At 42.3% G+C, this 16,374-nt stretch overlaps 1 protein-coding gene across 3 annotated transcripts in view; it reads right to left on the bottom strand.

The window, feature by feature from the left end:
* Positions 1-1,294: 1,294 nt before the first annotated feature.
* The window catches only part of U2SURP (U2 snRNP associated SURP domain containing), a 40,538-nt gene continuing 25,458 nt past the window's right edge, over positions 1,295-16,374 (bottom strand). For all 3 annotated transcript variants that reach the window (XM_018555627.1, XM_018555628.1, XM_018555629.1), the window contains 4 exons: positions 10,125-10,235; positions 5,752-5,870; positions 3,738-3,905; positions 1,295-1,779 (listed from right to left, as the gene is read on the bottom strand). In XM_018555627.1, the coding sequence (XP_018411129.1) occupies positions 1,641-1,779; positions 3,738-3,905; positions 5,752-5,870; positions 10,125-10,235 (537 nt within the window). In that variant the 3' untranslated portion in view covers positions 1,295-1,640. The remainder of the gene's footprint in view (positions 1,780-3,737; positions 3,906-5,751; positions 5,871-10,124; positions 10,236-16,374) is intronic.

Raw genomic sequence — 16,374 nt, 5'->3', positions numbered from 1 at the left:
ATATCATTTCTGCCCTATGTGGAAGCATATGGATCGGAGGTACTTAACCTCTGTCTAACCTGGAGCTAACCTCTGCCACTTAGAGTCCAATGTTAGGGCCTTTACAAGTCACTGAGGCTCTGGCATTGGACTCCTGAACGTCAAGGCCACATCAGACAAAAGTCATAGCGTTGTATATCAATTTTTCTCATCATATGTGCTCTGGGGGGATGATGTCTGGTTGCAAAAAGGGTGCTGTTAAGAATTAATTTAAATTGCAAATAACTCAACAAGCTGGCCAGGGATCTTTTTTTATCATAAACAGGCACAGCCTGGGCTATAACAACCAAGGACGGTGTGCGGACCGGCTGCCAATGAGATTATTAGTTGATAGGGTGCAGGCGGCCCACACAGAAGCCTAGCTGCGGGAGAAGCAGGATTTCAGAGAAGTCAGGCAGAAAGTGGAACGGAATGAGGCATTAATAGAAATACAGGAGATAGTGGTGGGAAGAGAAACAATACAGAGCGGAGAATGTATTTCCAGCACTGGAGGAAGGTAGCTGGATGTGTACAAAAACTGGGACAGGAATGTCTGAGGAGAGTAAGGGGGTGCATGCTATGCTTGTGCGTTTAAGTCCAGAGGTGCAAGAGAAGTATCTGCTACACAGCAGAGTATGGCTGGACATCTGGGGGGATACTGTTGGCATAGTGACTGGTGTATTACAAGAAGTCAGGGAATGACACAGTGATTGGTGTATGGCTGGAAATCTAAGGGTGCAGGTTATGGGGGCACAGCAGTGGATGTAGGATGGGAACTCAGATTTTCAGCCATACACCAGTCACTGTGCCATGCCCTGAACCCCTTGAGATTTTGTATACTTTTAAAAAGGGGCCCAGAAGAAAAGAAATCAATTAGAGGGTTTTCAGAGTAAAATGTTGCCACCATAAGATGCCTCCACTTTGGAAGCACTGTTGGAACTCACTGATGCACCTGACAGGTTCACTTTTAAGCAAACTTCCAGGATATGGCTGAAAGCAGCTCAGCAGCATGTAGGCAGAAATTCAATCATCAATTACCTGGCCTGTGGAAACATGTAGAAATGATTGTATACAGGATTAAATCACAACTTCTACATTCAGATCGCAATATCTCAACCGGCAGAAGCATCTTTTCTCTGAGCAAGGCCCCAAGCAAACTGTTAATAATTTCAGATTTTATTTGAAACCTAAAACGCAAATTTTTTTAAAGCTACAAAAATGAGGCCATGGAAACAAATTCACATTCTAAAACAAACAAGGGTAGGGGGAGGCAGAGAAAAAAAAAATGGTTTACTACCGCCAGCAGATCATATACAGACAGTGGTGGAGGAATTCCTAGCACAAACGGTTCGTTTGGTGGAAATACATAGTCACGGTGGACAGGGCTTTCTTTGTACAATATAAAACAGTGACAAGTTCTACAGATGCAGTTACTTACATGCATTCACAGAAAATGTAGGAATGCTGCCTTATTGGGTTTTTGATATTTTTACGTTTTTTTTCTTTTCAGCTATTTTTCTCTTGAACGTCTCAGGCACAAAGAAAAAAAAATAAAGCAATTTAATTAAATGACATCTTCATAAAAAAAAGAAAGAAAAAAAAGGTGGTAGTAGGAAGTCCTGTCAGTGTTTGCTTTTCTTTGACTTTTTGTGAGATCTGTGTGGGGATCGGGACTGTGATCTGGACTTTTTTACTGATTTTTTAGGTGACCTTGATCGTGACCGCCGAGATCTTTTAGGTGTTCGAGATCCAGATGGTGACCTGAAACACAATGTAGGTGCAAGTATGAGACATTTCTGTACAGAAGCGGTAGCATGCTGATCAACATAAGATCAATTGACGTGACTAAACTCTCCAAACAATGACACTTCAACTTCATTTCATCATCTTAACCCCTTCATGACTGAGGCCTTAACCAGTCATGAAGGGGGGTGGGGGGGGGGTTAAGAATATGTATATACAGATTTAAATGATAATTGTGCAGTGTACCTATTAAAGATTTATACTTTGCCCTTACTATCTTATTCTGACTTTTCAGATCTAGGAGTCTAAGATCAGAGGCCCCCTTAAACCAGGGCGAATGTTTAAAAAAAAGTGTAAACAGGTAGCTTTCTATAGCAGCAGAGATGATGTACAGTGTAGGCATGCAGTGGGTACCAATTAACTCATGCACACCCGTGAGAGTTACATCATCAAATACTGTAGACCCCTGAAGACGACCAGGAGAAGATGGAATGGCAGGCCATGAAGGGGAGTGTGGACACAGCATAGTTGTAATAGGGAACTTCTAAGGTTAAGTATGCCATAATGTGTGCATATACTGGCTTATGGCAAGAACTCCTGGGGGTGGCAAAAGTTCAATTTTAACATGGTAAACTTTAGTTCCAATTTAAAATGACAAAGTTCAGAAGTTTCCTTTTTAAAAATGCATTCAAGTAACATAACTACTAACAATACTTGACATTATTTGTGTATCACTCAGCTGTAGATCCTCAAATCATCTCTGAATTCATGCTGATACTGCCCTTCCTTCTTTTGTTCCCCATGTCCCCTGTGTGTGTTGTAAAGTAGTCACCGATCCAAGCTCACTCCTGTGATGGACTACAATCTCATGTTTAGTTTACTAATTTGTATTGAGATTGTAGTCCATCACGGGAGTGAGCTTGGTGCGGTGGCTACTTTACAACACACACAGGGACCATGGGGAACAAAAGTAGCCCCCCTCCAGAAGGAAGGACAGTGTCAGCACCAATTCAGAGATGATTTGAGGATCTACAAATAATGTCAAGTGTTGTTAGTAGGTAAAGGTACACAAATGCATTTTAAGATTTAACTCCTGAGTTATTAGCCTGACCTCAAATTAGCCCCTAAAATGTGTAACAGTTTGAATAACAGAGCCCTGCAGTTGACAATGCAGCAACTAGACCCCGTTCACACTTCCATGCATGTGAATGCATGTCAAAGCATACGCATTGGTACATGTTCACGCAATGTGGGTAAAATACACAATGTGCTTGCAGTGCCATTACTTGTTAACGGCACCCCAAATGTGCGTCTTTGTCCATGCGCTGATGTGCAATAAGTGTGCAAAAATACATGGTCAAAAAACATGTGAAGCTCACAACTCAAACGCTGCATGAGTTTCTTTGCCGTGTTTGTTGTATGTAGGGTAGCCTGTTGAAATGAGTGGACTGATGTGCGGCAAAACACACTTTTTGAGCTGGGTCATGCTGACAGCGCTTTATTTGCAAACCATAGCATTTTGCAAAATGACATGCTCCTCGTACACGGACTTTAAACTTAGGGGGGGAGGAAGGGGAGGTGATAAAGCAATAATTACCCTGAATAGGGTAAGTGTAGAGTTACGGGGCAAGTGCAGTAAGGCAATTAACAACCAGCTTACACGGCGGCTGCTCCAGTACCACTCTTTCCAGGTTTATGAGTGCAGGTATTTGTTAGAAAGGCCACCCATGACAGAAGGCATGCAGTAGCGTATTGTTGCAATTAGGGGGGGCCGAGTGCTGGACAAGGCAGCATCACGCATCATATGTAAGGATTTAGACTTTTTATTTCTGTGCAAGTTTGCTTTTAAAAACATCACTACTACTTTTAGAATCCAGATTTTTTTATAAATGCATTCAGAGAAAAGAAACGTAAGTGAAAATGACCATATTATTTACGTAAAAAGATGAAATGACATGATAGAGTTTACAGCTCACCTTTTGCCCTTTTTACTGGCATCTCTGGGAGAGTCTTTATGAGAGGACCGTGATCGGGAGCCGTCCTTGTGTGACCTCTCAGAGCGTTCTGATTTTGGTGATGGAGATTTGCCGCGCTTACTGCTGCTACTGCGTGTTGGACTGGGGGAACCACTGTGACGCCTTTTCCTGGAAAAATGTCAATGAACAGAAATAAACGTCTAGCAACAGTAACTTCTTTATTTATAAAGGCATATTCTAGAGGCCTGGAAAACATTACTACCAATTACTGCTTCCAATTAGGACATGCCAGTCAATACAAAATGTGTCTCTTTCTAACACAGCACTGCACCTGGCTACATTAGAGTGCAAAAGTGAGTTAAAGATTAGAAATATGGCAAAACCCTTAGCGGAGAGGCCAACAGTGGACTGACAGACAAAACATAATGAATTCAAACATATGGAGAAACAATATATATCTGACACATATGGACAGATCTGTAAGCCCACTGGCAGTCATGTTAGTGATTTTTACCAGAGGGAGTCTCTCCTTTCCTATATATTTGCATTCGATACATTAGATCTAACAATAAGTAGACATAGGCTTGTACACAGGGAAGGCTGAGCCCCGATACATGGACCCAGAGCAGACATTCTGTATCCTTGATTTAACACTGCCGCTGGCCATGCAAAAAGGATTTTCTATTCAGGCCCAGTATCTAAAAGTGCCCATACACTGCGAATTTCAGACAGTTTTTGAGTACCTGGATGAAACTTGCAACGAGTGTGCCGCTGTCGGCACCCCTTTGGTCGGCACCCCTCAATTAGCTGATCAAAGGAGCTGGGCGAAACATTTTCTTATGATAGGAGCCGGCAGCCAAGGAGCCGATGGATTTAGGACTGTGTCGATCGAGGAATCCCGCTGTGTGCATTGTATTTTCACAGCGGGATTCCTCGATCGACACACTCCTAAATTTGATGGAGGAATCCGCTCCTTTTTTTCTCGTTCAGCCCGGTTTGATGTCCAGTGCCACAGAATTTAACAAATGGACTTTTTTGTTTAAGTTTGCTTTTGTTTCCATCAAAATGATTGCTTGGGGACAACATACTCTTAAATATCAACTATACATACTGTAGCAGAATCCCCAGTCTATTGTCTAGCGTACCATCACCTCTAGGTTATCCTAAAACAGAAAAGCTTTTGTCTCTCACACAGTGCCTATACATGCAAACAGGATTTGCATAGCAAATATGAGGGAATGCTCCATAGACACTGCAATAAAACATGGACTAGACCGAGAGACAGGAAAATGTGTTATACCGTGCAATAACGAAATAAGGTTTTCGTACACGATAAATCAGGAACGGCACTAATAAAAGCTACTTAGAAAATATGATTTTTTTAAAAAAAGTGTATTTACACTTTTGCAGCCAAATTAGAATAACATTTTTATACATGTTACATGTTCCCATTCACATCAGCTTAATTTTTTTTTAAATGCTTCTTGCAGTTTAAATTGTTTTTACATGTGTTAGGGTTTCTTGGCTTCTTAAAGGAGAACTATATCGCGAGCTGCAGCTCGCGGTATACTGAGCTTAGGGTAACGGGAGGACGCTAGTTTGTGTCCTCCCGTTACCCTAAGGAGAACTATGGGGAAAAACACTGACCCCATAGTTCTCCTTTAAGGGTTAAAATGTCGAATTGTTTCTCCTTTATGTTAGAAGGGGTTGCGAGAGGTTTGTTCATTATCATTTGTAAAGTAGATTTAAACACGGCCTGTCCTAACAAAGGGTTCAAGGATTACAACCCTGGCATTGTATGTTAATGAGAGAATCAGAATCCTCAAATTTCCATCCCAAGTCTTTCTATAAGGACAGATCACTGTGAAGGTGCTCTAAAAAAAACTGGAATCAGCCATGATGCACGATGCAAAACATCTAAAAAGTGAAAAGTCTTCAGAAAATTATTTTTTGTTATGCTTTGTGAATGGGAACACGAACAAAAAAAACAAACCAAAAAAGTCTCTATACTGACCTTTCTTTTCTTGTTGGTGTGGACTCCTCTTTGTCTTTTTTGTCTTTTGTTCGATATTCAAACTTTTCTTTATCTTTTTTATCTCGGTCTCTTTCCCTTTCCAGCTCTTTTTCTCTTTCCTGCAATCAAGATTCCGTTAATCAATACTGGAAAAATACTGCCACCCAGTGGTTGTCAATGTAGTATCATTATCAATGTAGTATCATTATCAATGCTAAAAAGACATTTGCAGTTAATCTCCATTACATGTACATTTCCTCAAGTTTTATCCCTTTAGATCCTGCAAATACAAAAAAAAAAAGAAAAAATAGGATTTTTGTACTCACCGTAAAATTATTTCTGTCCAAAAGCAGTCCTGCTGAGGAGTGGGCAAAACCGCAAACAAACACCAACAGGTCCAAGAAAACAGAGAACTTAGGACTGCTTGGAGCTTAAAGAGCCACCTGAAGGACCTTATGCCCTAAACAGGCACATTCGATGAGGTTACATGATTCACCTGGTAGAACTCCGAGAACATGATGAGATGGTGGAATGAGAAGTCAATGCAGGATTACAAAAAGGGAATCGTTTTTTTTTTGAAAGAAGCAGTGGCTGAGAGAGACACTTGCACAGCCCGAACCACATCCAGAATATTGAGGAAAATTTCCTGCTGAACCTAAGCCAGACAGAGGGATGGACTGATACATTTCTGGTTGAGGTGAAAGGCAAATACTACCTTAGGCAAGAAGTCCTGGGTCTCAAAACCACTTTGTTACAATGCAAAACTAGAAAGGGTTGCTTGTTGAATAAACACACCAATTCAGACATTGACCTTGCAGAGGAGATAGCTACATAATATACCACCTTGTGGATAAGAGTCGAGAGGGGAATGTCCTTAATGGGTTCAAACAGTGGTTTCTAGAGTGCAGACAGATCCAGATTCCATAGAGCCACAAGGGAAGTTACATGGAAGACTCCCTGTACAAAAGGCCTTAAGGTGACCATACACCTTACGACCATCGCAAGACTTTTGTCTTGCGATGGTCGTATGCTTCTTGAAAGCCCGTACGATCTGCCCACCTTGGACGGGCAGATCGTACTTGCGATCATCGAAAGCCCGCCCCGCTGAGGGGCGGGCTTCCGATGAAGGCAATGCACAACGGGCAGTGTGCGCGTGTGCACACTGGTCCGTTCCGCAGCTATCGGGCGAGCAGGCTAGAAACCCGCCGAGAATCGTACGATTCTCGGCGGGTTTTCGAACATGTTGGCTCGACAAAAGACGTGCGACCGTACAGTAGAAACGGTCGCACGTCTTAGTTCACACTGCTCGATTCTCGTACGATCGCGGGATTTCGCCCGATTCTCGTACGAGAATCGAGCAGTGTATGGGCACCTTTAATCAAGAAGTGTGAGGACAACGGTGCCTGAAACAGAACCAAAATGTCAGAAACCAGGCCCTTGAGTGCTGAGAGCCAAAGGCTGGTCCAGGCCCAGCTGTAGAAAAGCGAGAATCCTTTCACCTTGCGGGAACTAGCCTTCCTAGCTTTTAGCATTGTATTAATCATAGATTCACAGATGCTCCCGTCTCCAAAACCTGGGTTTGAACAGCCATGGTGGTAAAAGCAGTAATCATGAAGCAGGATGGTACATCAGCCCTTTACAGAAAATATCCCAATGATCTGAAAGAGCCCACAGAGCGTCCACCAGGAGCCTTACCAGGTTGGTGTACCCCATGTGCCTAGGCCAGTCTACAGCAGTGAGGATTACTGCAATTCCCTCTATCTTGATCTTGTTAAGTAGACGAGTAACAAGTTTCAGTTCCAGCACTTGGAAAACAAAGCTGCCCAGTTTGTTGTTGAACCTGGAGGTCAGGAAGGCTACATCCAGTGTTTCACCACCTGCAAAACAGATCCTGAAATACTTCCATGTGTATTGACCACTCCCCCGGATCTAGATGCAGTCGGCTGAGGAAGTCTGACAGCAAATTGTCTACACCTGTGATGTACACAGCAAATAATGTAGGAATGTGAACCAAGGACAGGATCCAATCTACCTCCCTTGCTGTGGCATCGTCTGCTTGAATCTGGCTCAGATGACCTCCCAACCGGATGGTCCAATGTTGCAAACTTTTCAGTGACACAGGTAGGTTCAAGGGGAGAAACCAAGGAGGAGGCATCAAGTGAAACTTCAGCTTGCAAGGGATGCCACCTCCTGCACCCAAGCGTCAGAGATGCAAGCTGTCCACGCATCCACAAAAGTTACAAAAATGACACCCCCCCTCCCACATGGAAAGAAAAGCTTGTCTACAGACTTTAAGCCCCAGACTTTGTGGATGGACTGGTAGCTAAGCTTGTCTTGATGTGGAGGGTGGGTAGGAGTGGAAAAATAAAAGTGTTGTTTTTCGCAAATAAGCCAGAAGACTTTGCAGTCTGTTTCTTAGGCTTTTGCTGCTGAGGAAGATGGGCACACAAGCCACCAGTAGTTTCCTTGATAACAGTATCAAGAGTTGATCTGATGAGACGTTCTCCCTTAAAGGCCATGCAAATCAAATGCTTCTTACACGCAGGTTCCACAGTCCATCACTTTAACCGGTGTTCTACGTATGTGCACTGACAGTCGGTAAATGTCAGCAGACCGCCACAACTGAAATTTAAAGCTATGTGTACATCTATTTTGTACATCTGTTCTAGGATTATGAGATCAACTGCAGAAGTGTGAGATCTCTTTTAAGGGATTTTTGACAGACATAACTTGGCAAAGTACAGTCACAGCCAACATTTGGTGAAGGGCAGGGCCAATCAGCTAGAAAACAGTTCTAAAGAGGGTTTACAACTGCTTTTCAGTTGAGACCTTCAAAACAGGCGCATCTTGCACTGAAACAGTAAGTGGCACATGGTGGAAATAACAAAGGGCAGAGGTGCCGACCTCACCCAGCTGAGCTAAAGAGAACTCTGATGACAGAACAGACTCTAGAAGCGGGAAACATGATTCCATGCTGCAGCAGTCAGCACCATCAGTAGGCACACTGCAAGCCGCCCTGAGCCATTCGTAGAGTGAAAGTTGGGGGCACCTTTTACTGCCCCCTCCCTCTACCTTGTTTAGAATCAGAGGTGTGGTCATGTAAGGCTCAGGGTATGAGGTACAACACAAAACCCAAACAACTGGTAGCAGATGATGGATCAGATGGCGGCACTCAGCCAAAGTCACTGTGGACAGGCAGCAGGAATGGATCAGAGATTGGACTTCGACGTGACTCTTGCAAGGATAAACAGTAGTAAATAACGGACTAGCAAAGAATTATTCACCATATATTCTGACCTGTGCTCCGCACTCTTATATAGTCTCTATTCTCCAACTGCAGCATGAGAAAGTTGCACCTTTCCTGCCACATGTTTGTTTCTTAAAACAAAAGACAACAAAAGAATGAGACCCAGAAGCAATGGCTATAAGCAGACAGGCCAAGCTGGAACACACTGGTAGAGTCTCCATAAAACCAATATGGAGACAATAAATTACTCAATCTACCCATTTAAATAGACTGTCCCTTTAATATTAAAAAAAGAGTAATTCGAAAATATTCAAAATTAAGTTTGAATAAGGTACGAGGTAGAGAAATGTAGCAGTAAAGCAATAAAATCATGCCAAAAAGGCTATGGCATTGCAGCAACATTGAAATCATCAAGATTGTTACTCAAAACCAGGTAATTCATTCTAGTAAGGAAAGTCCTAAGAAACTGCAGACCTGACAGACATTTGCATAACAGAAGATCTCTATCTAGAGGAATCAATTGGCCACTGTTGAAAAGGGCTCCAGTTTCACACAGGTGATCAGAAAAATCATGACTTTTTATAAATTGAAGACACAAGAGACCTTGAAGCCAGATGGTTATCTGATGAGGAAGACACTACAGGCTAGCGTTTGTTATTGATACACTACCCCTCCATGCTATCCCTAGAACATTTCACATAACTACTGATGCAGTTATCAGTCTGAGAGCTACAGACTTGACTCGAGTTCACTTGGGCATTCTCCCTGGGTAAAGTAATATGTGGCAGGAGACAGAGATTGACAATCTGCAGATATCTGTAGTGACCATGATCTTCTCCACTCTGTACAAGAGGTCTTTGACATTATAGTGCATGAAAGAATAAAAATATTCATATCCAGATTTTCAGGAACCAAAATGACCTTTACACCACCCTAATCTGATAAATACCAACGGAGTACTCATCATATTGTTCTACAGAAACAAAAACAGTCACTTCCAAAACACTACACTTCTGTCTAAATGTTAGCGATCTTTAGAAAACTAGAAAGAACGATGGGTGGTGATGTTCCAATGGAGACTGCTGGCAGAAAAAAAGAGGAAAAGGTATATATGAAATAACAGTACCCTTTGCAGCAGCTTGTCACGATAGTGTTCAACTTGTTCCTGAATACTCTGCCCGGACTTCTTCGGCCTTTTTCCAGATTCAATTTCATCTTGGAACTTCATTACCTTTAGCTAAAGGAAAATAAGTAATAAGTGAAATTGTATCTATTCACAATTTTTCTCTTAAACAGTGTAATTGAAATGGCAAACTATCGAGCCCCATTGTCCCTTCCCCTCTTATCTCACTATGAAAAAACAGACTTCAGATCAACTAGTTTCAGGTACCTGGCATGCACTCTGTCCCAGCCGTGATTACATTATATTCCAGTAGTGTGCAAGCACCCTTTAATGCCTATGAATCCATCAAACAACTAATCTACAGGTGACCCATTATAGGGAGCACCTGCGTTGTACTGCAACCTGCTGCCTTAGAATCCAATGCAAACATGTAAAAGAGGTGGAATTCAAACCAGTAATAGCTGATCAAGGGGCTGGTACTTTGCACGTAGATATGCATTGGTTATCCGTTACCATGCTCCTACCACCTTTGCACTGGCTGGGGGGTGGCCGCCACTCCAAGTAGGAGAGGAGGGTCATACATACTCACCCCACCACAAAAGAGGGTACCTTCCACGTAACAAATTGCCTCCTGATGGAAAGAGGGCGCTGTGGCAAAGAAGTCACGTGAGCCGGACATATGTGCCCTACGTGAGGTATCTCACAGGCTGCCCTAATCCGAGATAGGGCTGTCGCAGCCGAAACTGCACACAAGGCAAGGATCTGCTTGTGCCAGTAGCCTGAGCTAGGGGGACTAAAGGATCTATATTATGCTGCCTGAACCCTCAGATGAAGCCCCACGGAGAGAGAGAGATAGTGGGGGACGAGTCACTGCTCTGGCTCATCTAATGCTAGAATATCACCAGCACATTGTATGCTTAAAATGGAGCCATTTATTAGTCCCAGAAAGAGAATGTTTCAGAGCCCTTCATCATGCAAACAGTGGCAATAAGCAAGATTTCAATACATAGAGCAAAAAAGTTATTTACAGAGAATTAATGATCATCTATGTACTAGTACATTTGGTGCCATTCACACCATCCGGGCTAACAGCCAGGAGTGTATAGTTGTCTGGGCAACTGCCTGAATAAAGCCATTGCTCACCTGGAAATGGCGCCACAGCTAAATAAATGAGCTGGGAGCCAATAGAGACATGGTAATCTCGAGTCCCTGGGTTGTCTAGCAACCACATAGCACTGCCACAAAGAAAAGCCGTTCAAGGTCACCAGTTGCTGGGCAGCCACATGAAGCAACCACAGGGTCTATATTTCAACAAGACCGGCAATAACGGTGTTGCTATTAGAGTCAATATCTATGATTTTGTTTCTTTAAGGTGCAGACACATGAGTAAAGCAATGTTTTATCATGCTGAGAGGCAGAGAAATGTGCCTGCTTATTAACGGTTGCCTGCACCTGAAATGTACTTGTCTTGTTTGAAATGTATTTGTCTTATCTAACAAAACTATACCTCAATAAAAATTGATTAAAAAAAAAAAAAAGAGTCAATAATAAAACTCTGGGGCCCATGTGGGAAGAAAAAAAGTGGACAAAAATGAAAGCATGTGATCAGACATAAATGGACATAATAATAGAAGGCATTGTAGTAACGTGCACAAGCAAATCGACGGCAAAGTGAACACGCCAACAATTTATAGAGCTACTGAGCTCTATAAACAACCTGCTTCTTTTAGCAAAGCAAAAAAGGATGCACAAACACACAACAGCTGGATGGATATGAAAATAAACCATTCACAGTTGTAAAAAACAAAACTAAAATTTGCCATTGTTTTGTACTGACCACAAGAACAAAGTTATATGCAAGTCCAGGGCGGACAAAACATGCTAGGATAGCATGTGGCACAGTCTGGCTAGCAGGGCCCTTTCAATATGCTGCGTCTCAGAGAGGTGGCTGTCTAGTTCAAGATTTACTATTCCCGTCTCATCAGGCCATAAAAAAGGACCTTAGAGGCAAGCGGCTGTTCCTTTTTATATAAACTGGCAGATATATGCTCTTAGAATTTTCCGTGATGGCTCCAACGGATGGATCTGGATTGCAGCGTGAGAGGATATACAACCAGAGACTTTGTGGTGAGACCATTCCATGTTACCGTTGCAGTGTTTGTCTATTTACTGATTGAACTGGATTGAATTGTGAATTCACAGAACGCAGCAGAGAATGCTATAAGCTGGTTCTCTAGGACGTATAGTCACCTAGACATTCAAATCTATATCTGACTCTTGAATTGGTCATCACTAGACATTTTGTTACAGATCCGTGCATCAGGGAGCTGTGTTTGGGATCCCCAAGATGCATAAGGATTTATATTTTACTGGACTTTACTGGATGTTATATACAGTGGGGCAAAAAAGTATTTAGTCAGCCACCAATTGTGCAAGTTCTCCCACTTAAAAAGATGAGAGACCTGTAATTGGCATCATAGGTAGACCTCAACTATGAGAGACAAAATGAGAAAACAAATCCAGACAAATCACATTGGCTGATTTGGAACCAATTTATTTGCAAATGATGGTGGAAAATAAGTATTTGGTCAATATCAAAAGGTCATCTCAATACTTTGTTATATACACCCTCAGCAAGCGGCTACGTAGAATATTTGCTCCATAGCAATCTAAATTTCTTGTTCAAAGATCCAAATAATCCAGACTGGCATACAGTGGGGCAAAAAAGTATTTAGTCAGCCACCAATTGTGCAAGTTCTCCCACTTAAAAAGATGAGAGAGGCCTGTAATTGGCATCATAGGTAGACCTCAACTATGAGAGACAAAATGAGAAAACAAATCCAGACAAATCACATTGGCTGATTTGGAACAAATTTATTTGCAAATTATGGTGGAAAATAAGTATTTGGTCACCTACAAACAAGCAAGAGTTCTGGCTCTCACAGACCTGTACCTTCTTCTTTAAGAGGCTCCTCTGTCCTGCACTCATTACCTGTATCAATGGCACCTGTTTGAACTTGTTATCAGTATAAAAGACACCTGTCCACAACCTCAAACAGTCACACTCCAAACTCCACTATGGTGAAGACCAAAGAGCTGTCGAAGGACACCAGAAACAAAATTGTAGACCTGCACCAGGATGGGAAGACTGAATCTGCAATAGGCAAGCAGCTTGGTGTGAACAAATCAACTGTGGGAGCAATAATTAGAAAATGGAAGACATACAAGACCACTGATAATCTCCCTCGATCTGGGGCTCCACGCAAGATCTCACCCCGTGGGGTCAAAATGATCACAAGAACGATGAGCAAAAATCCCAGGACCACACGGGGGGACCTAGTGAATGACCTGCAGAGAGCTGGGACCAACGTAACAAAGGCTACCATCAGTAACACACTACGCCGCTAGGGACTCAGATCCTGCAGTGCCAGACGTGTCCCCCTGCTTAAGCCAGGAAATGTCCGGGCCCGTCTGAAGTTTGCTAGAGAGCATTTGGATGATCCAGAAGAGGATTGGGAGAATGTCATATGGTCAGATGAAACCAAAATAGAACTATTTGGTAGAAACGCAACTCGTCGTGTTTGGAGGAGAGAGAATGCTAAGTTGCATCCAAAGAACACCATACCTACTGTGAAGCATGGGGGTGGCAACATCATGCTTTGGGGCTGTTTCTCTGCAAAGGGACCAGGACGACTGATCCGTGTACAGGACAGAATGAATGGGGCCATGTATCCTGAGATTTTGAGTGCAAACCTCCTTCCATCAGCAAGGGCATTGAAGATGAAACGTGGCTGGGTCTTTCAACATGACAATGATCCCAAACATACCACCCGGGCAACGAAGGAGTGGCTTTGTAAGAAGCATTTCAAGGTCCCGGAGTGGCCTAGCCAGTCTCCAGATCTCAACCCCATAGAAAATCTTGGGAGGGAGTTGAAAGTCCGTGTTGCCCAGCGACAGCCCCAAAACATCACTGCTCTAGAGGAGATCTGCATGGAGGAATGGGCCAACATACCAGCAACAGTGTGTGCCAACCTTGTGAAGACGTACAGGACACGTTTGACCTCTGTCATTGCCAACAAAGGATATATAACAAAGTATTGAGATGACCTTTTGATATTGACCAAATACTTATTTTCCACCATCATTTGCAAATAAATTGGTTCCAAATCAGCCAATGTGATTTGTCTGGATTTGTTTTCTCATTTTGTCTCTCATAGTTGAGGTCTACCTATGATGCCAATTACAGGCCTCTCTCATCTTTTTAAGTGGGAGAACTTGCACAATTGGTGGCTGACTAAATACTTTTTTGCCCCACTGTATGCCAGTCTGGATTATTTGGATCTTTGAACAAGAAATTTAGATTGCTATGGAGCAAATATTCTACGTAGCCGCTTGCTGAGGGTGTATAGGTTTCCAACCCAGTATATTTCAGATGATACAGAGACTATGGATGTTTTGAACCAAGATGCTCTATATGGACTATGTGTATAAAATGTGATGCTTTATGGACAATATATGGAGTACTATATTTAATTACATAGAAGGCCCTGAAGTCTGTCAGTTTTAGATGTTTTTGGGGGTAATTCCTTTTCTAGTATAGGATACAGGAAAGTGGTAACATTTTGATATGTATATATATATTCGCTGTCAGTGTTATATTGTATATTGAGCACTCATTCTCTCCATGGATGTTAGGAATGTGCAAATAGTGAAATCTATGCATTGTTGTATTAGTTATAGACATTCTACTTCCAGGGGAGAAGGATGTATTTTATATCATTTATGTTTATATGGTGTATATATTAGAGGTGCACCGAAATAGAAATTTAAAAACCGAAATAAAAAAAATTGTCAGGCCGAAAGCGAACCCATGTTTTTATTTTGATTTTTTTCAAATATTTTATTTTTTATGAACTTTTAAATGTTTTTATATTCATTAATTTTTATTAAATAATTTTATTTTTTACTTTACTTTTAGGGCCTTCGGGGAAATATTAGCGGTCTAAACAGACCCCTGATATTTCACTTTTAAAATAGAAAAAGAGATTGAGAACACAAAGTCCTCAATCTCTTTTTCTGCATCCCCTGTTATCAATGAACAGGAATCCTCTGAGTGTTCCTGTTCATTGATAACATGAGAATATAGTATGTTTACTATAACTACAACTATGAATGAACAGGAGTGGATATAGATCACTCCCATTCATTCATAATTGAGGATATAGTCCACATACCATGTCCTAAATTATCTACACTCAGCGATCACCGAGTGTTTGTAGCCTGCTCTCCTCTCTGACACACACAGGAGTGAGCGGTGCGAGAGGAGAGCCCAGCCTCTTGCGACAGCGCTGTCTCCGCCCCACGCCGCTCTACTGTGATAGCGGTGTGGGAGGAGAGACACCGACCGCTCACAGCGCTCTCCTCCCGCAGCGCTCGGCCGGCTGTCACTTTCTCTCCTACCCGCTGGGACACAGAGCAGCGCCCAGCGGGGAGGAGAGAAACCTGGGATGTGCCCATGTATCGGCAGGAAAATGGCACTTTCGGATTTAGCCAAAAGTGCCATTTTCGGCGGCCGATATATTAGTGCATCCCTAGTATATATCTATACTCACCTTTCAGTTTTCCCCCGTTGTAGTTATATGTGAAACTAATTGTAACAATACAAATTAAAAAAAGAGCATTATCTGCCCACAAATTCCTTCCTCCTGCTAGGGGAGTATGGACTCACGCTTGGCAGCAGGACTGTGCACTGTGTGTTTTAGAGAAGATATGTTGCGTCCAAACAGTTGTAAAGCATGTATGCCCAAAAGCAGGCAATCTGGGTACAGCTGCTGCCGAAGGTTTCAAGTGGCTGGAGGTGACAAAGTCACTTTCAGCAGGTAATGGAAACAGAACGGAGATCTATGTGGTGCTTCAGGAGCAGCAGCAAGATGATGCTTCTTCCAGGATAAGTGGTGGGAAAGAGAATGTGGATGACATCGGCACTCAAATCCTAAGTTTTAAAGTGTATTTCCACTTTACAGCCAGATTGGGATAACACCTACTTTATATTTGTTACATGTTCCCAATAACACAGCATAACTTTAAGATCTTATTGTGCTAACTCTAGGACTGTTAAATGAGATGGAGCTCAGCCTGTCCTAAATCTTTCTAGATGACAGTCATAGTTTTCATTACAGAAATTGAGAGACGAACATGCAAAATGGAGATATCTAAACAGTAAGATTTTTTTTTTTTTTATTTCTTTTAGGAA

Source organism: Nanorana parkeri, unplaced genomic scaffold (assembly GCF_000935625.1).
Source record: "Nanorana parkeri isolate BGI_ZX_2015 unplaced genomic scaffold, ASM93562v1 scaffold205, whole genome shotgun sequence".
NCBI lineage: Eukaryota > Metazoa > Chordata > Amphibia > Anura > Dicroglossidae > Nanorana > Nanorana parkeri.
This window is presented reverse-complemented; position numbering and strand designations above follow the sequence as displayed.